This window comes from Gossypium hirsutum, chromosome A03 (genome assembly GCF_007990345.1).
Source record: "Gossypium hirsutum isolate 1008001.06 chromosome A03, Gossypium_hirsutum_v2.1, whole genome shotgun sequence".
NCBI lineage: Eukaryota > Viridiplantae > Streptophyta > Magnoliopsida > Malvales > Malvaceae > Gossypium > Gossypium hirsutum.
In genome coordinates, this window is record NC_053426.1 from 9810481 (window position 1) to 9814650 (window position 4170).

The 4170-nt window shown below is 31.7% G+C and overlaps 1 protein-coding gene across 1 annotated transcript; it reads left to right on the forward strand.

Moving 5' to 3' along the window:
- The first annotated feature begins 383 nt into the window (after positions 1 to 383).
- On the forward strand, positions 384 to 2930 carry LOC107886025 (uncharacterized). The gene is made up of 4 exons (XM_016809811.2): positions 384 to 934; positions 1030 to 1152; positions 1238 to 1529; positions 2380 to 2930. Exons 1-4 carry the CDS (start codon positions 635 to 637, stop codon positions 2598 to 2600), a joined length of 936 nt encoding a protein of 311 aa, XP_016665300.1. The 5' UTR covers positions 384 to 634; the 3' UTR covers positions 2601 to 2930.
- Positions 2931 to 4170: the final 1240 nt, after the last annotated feature.

A 4170-nucleotide genomic window follows, 5' to 3' on the forward strand; every position in this document is an offset into this window, starting at 1 on the left:
TTTATACTTTGAATTTTAATCCCTCTTCTTTTAATTCTTCAAATTTAATCCTTTTCGCTTTACTTGGTTTTAATTTTCAATTTAAACAAGTAAAGAGAAACCTTAAAGTGTAATGTGATAATAGCTTATCTTATTCTTTAATTATGTGATTTGGGTTTCGATCCTTACTCATGAGAATAGAATATACTTTGTGGTAAGTTTTTTTTATCTTTTCGAAGAACTCTCACAGGAAACATGTACAGAAAAGTAGATAGATTAAATTCATGCAACAAAATTTGAAAAGTGAAAAGAATATAGTGATTGAAAGCATAATTAGACAAAAAAAGAAGACTATGCAAACTCATCCTTATTCTTTACTCAACTTGTCCTTGTTTTTTTATTAGAGAAAACCCTGTTTGGCCGATTCTATAATATGATTCCTTATAACATCAGTTAAGAAGTCCCATAGGAATCTCTTTCTTTGTCTATTTATTTAATGTTCTTTTTTTGTGTCTGTGTTTCAGGCAATAATTGTATCTTGTCCACCCAGCAACTCCAATAGCAACCTCATCAAACCCCTTCAACAGAATTTTTTTTTATATTTAAAATTTTGGGTTCCATTTTTCAAAGCCCAGAGCTCTGTAAATTTTCATTTATGATGGCTGTTGACCTGCACAACTGTGAGTTATTGATTCCTTCTGATAACTTTCATGGTCTTTCAATGGAAAACAACAATACCAACAACAACAAAGGCAGGGCTTACTTATTTGGCTCATCCGAGTTTGGCTCCGAGTTGAGTTCACCAATTGGGTCGGATCAGTTGAGTTCAAGCTCGACGGAGAGCAGTAATAGTGAAGAAGAAGAAGAAGAAGAAGAAGAAGAAGACTGTTTTATCGGTGAGTTCACTCGCCAGATGGCTCAGTACATGCTTCAAGATGAAGATAAACATGAAAAGGTATTTAACGAAGATTCGATTATTTCTTCTGGGTATTCTTTATAAAATTTTTTAAAAAAACCTTATCTTTTTATTTTTAATTTTTCTCATTTCAGTCCTCTGGTTCAACTATGGTTGGGAAATTTGAAAATATGAAAATACATGAAGAGACAGCAAGATATTGCCATGGATTTCAATCAAAACAAGCCCTTATTGATGATCAAATAAGAGCTATCCAAGTAAGAATGAATGATTTCTCTTTTCTTTCTTCTTTTTGGACTTAAAAGAAAATTGAAGTGATTTTACTTGTAATGAATATTACAGTTTTACAAGCTGAAACAAGAGCAAGCAATGAAGCAAAGGGAACAAAAGCCAAAAACTAAGCATTGTCAAAGCAAAGGAATAGCTATTGGAGGGTTCAACAATGGCCAAAAACTTGCCCCCACCTCTAATAATCCCTGTTACTTTCTGAACCAACAACAACAAAGCAACCAACAAATCGGTTCTGATATGAGGGCCGTTTTCCTTAATGGATCCGGTTCCAAAACTGGTTCTTCTGGAACCGGTGTCTTCTTGCCTCGTGGAACAACTACTGGCAATTCAAGCAAGAAACAAGGTAAAAAAAATAAGTTACCTTCTTTGTTCTTAGTTTGGGTTGGAATTTACGTTGAGGTACTGGATATCGAAAAAATATAGGGTTTAGGATTTAGACAAAATAGTTTGGTTGGATTAGTTGGGGGTGGTTAAAGTGTTCAGTGGACTATCAGTTATCCCTTAGGATTTGCATTTTTTCTCACATATTGTGTTTCCAAAGTCTCCATGGTCACCTACTTTTTGGAGGAGATTAATTCGGTTAAAAAAAATCTAATAATTTCTGAGTTTGATTCTCAATCTTGAGTATGGAATAGTTTTAAAATTTATGGCCTGTATTTATCTCTTAATAAGCTTACATAATGCAAAGAATTAGTTATTAGGTTCACTTTAATAAATATCTTAAAAAATTTTAAAAAAAAAATTGATGTCTATCTCTTACTTAGGTCTTAGTCGATTTAATCAAATCTTCCATCACTTAAATTGATTTTTTTCTTTTGTTCCTTTCCAAACATAGAAGTAGGTTTGAGGTTTAAGATTTAGTTAAATTTTTTTTATCTTATATATTACACATATTAATAATATATATTAAGAGTGAATCAAGTGGTTTGATTCGGTTAATGAGATTTAACTTATATAATTGAATTAACCACATAATTAACTTCTTATTAGGGAAGTCAATTCGAACCGACTTTGCTCAACTTACTAGTTTCAATCCTATCTTTTTTTTTTTTTTTAATATATGCTGAATACTATGTTAAACAAGTAAGAAAAGTTTGAATATTTTGATAGTAGCTAAACTGTTAAATTTTGGATTTGTCAGTCCCTACATTAGATATCCCATTCTCATGTACCTTGGATTTTGTTTTGATTAGGATGCCCCACAGTTCTAATTCCTGCAAGAGTAGTTCAGGCCTTGAAGCTCCATTTTGAGAAAACAGGGGTTCCGTCAAGGTTCAATACCAATGCTTTTTATCCACTTAATGCAGCGGCTTCTTCTATGACTAGGCCACAAAAAGGTCGGTCGGAGGCGGCAGTGCCGGCTACAAACCACCACCATCAAGAAATGAATCTACCTCAAGAATGGACTTATTAACAACCCTCAGTGGATTGTTTTGGTTTCTATTTCTTCAATGTAAGATAAAGGAAAGGAGCAAAAATAAGTTGCCAAGCAGAATAAAAAGGAAGGAAATGTAGGGAATCTAAAAAAGAAAAGAATAGGACCAATTAATAGTGCTATTTAGGTTAGGAATGTGTATTTTCCCTTTTTTTTGTATAATCAAGTTAGATGGGAAAAATAAAAATGTGTTATGAAAAAAATTGGTACAGTCTTTTTTGTACCTTCCTCTGGCTGGCTGGCTGGCTGGCTTGGCTTTTTGTAATAAAAATCAGCTATTTTAGCTAATATTAAATTTGCTTTACATGATATCTCTATCTCTAAATCTTTTTCATAGGCAAAAGTCATTGATTTTACACGTGATGGAAACTAAACAAAATTAATAGTGGAAATCATCACGACATGTTTTTAAGGTTATCAACAAAGGCTGAACGTGTGGGTTACTAATAACTTATACAGATCCCAATATCAGTAAAACTCTTCATGTGTAAGGTGATAGGGGGAGACATTATGTGATGTTGGGTTACCTGTTCTTATGGTTACTGTTATTATGCAGTTCATGCAAATTGTTTGGAATGGCTCGGTTATGGAATGTGGTGTATGACAAGGTGATCAGATTTCTTCATATGGATGGAGAAATTAGGGCAGGCTATCCATTTAGTTGTTATTTCAGGTCAGTGACAACCAACTTATCCCATATCCCATCTTTTCATTGTCGACAACTTGTTTCTTTTCTGTAATGCAGATACTGGCCTTATTTGGAGCACTCTTTATCTGCTTGGTTATTTTTTCGGGTTATCCAATTAATGTCTAAATGACTCAAATTTTCTTCTCTTCAAACACACATAACTTTCAGTATTCAAGTGATACTGCCAACTCTCAATTAATAACCAAGTGATATAATTTTTGAATCACTTGTGATTATTTAATTATAACTTTTGGATTTTTATCAAATGGTTGGATGGTGATAAGGATTTTTTGCTTGTGAAGAATATATATATGCACTTTGCACTAGGGTCGGATCCAATATTTTACTCTAAGAGGGCGAAACTTTTAGACTCAAACGATTTTTTTTAATGTAAAAAAATGTCAATTCTTCTTGAATCTATTTTTTTCCTTATCAAATAAATCAATTTAATGTTTTTTAAAAAAGTATGAACTATTTAACTGTAAAAAGATTAAAAGAAAAAAAAATCCACTAAATAAAATTAAATATTTCTTTCCAATATGCAAAAAAAAATTACTATACTAAAAATTTCATAAATATCATTATAATTCCAAAAATTAAATTAAAAAACTTGACCTTAGTTAGTGGCGTATTTAGGGGGCTAGCAGGGGCTCCGATCCCCCTAAAATGAAAAATTTTCCATTTAGCCCTTTAAAAATTAAAAAATTTAAAAAATTTAAATTAGTAAAAGTAAAACTGCACTTTGCCCTCCAAAAATGATAAAATTTTGATTTAATCTTTTACAAATTATAAAGATATAGACTATTAAAAATTAAAATTTAATTTCACCCGCTAAAAAATTTTTCTAGCTTCGCCCCTAGC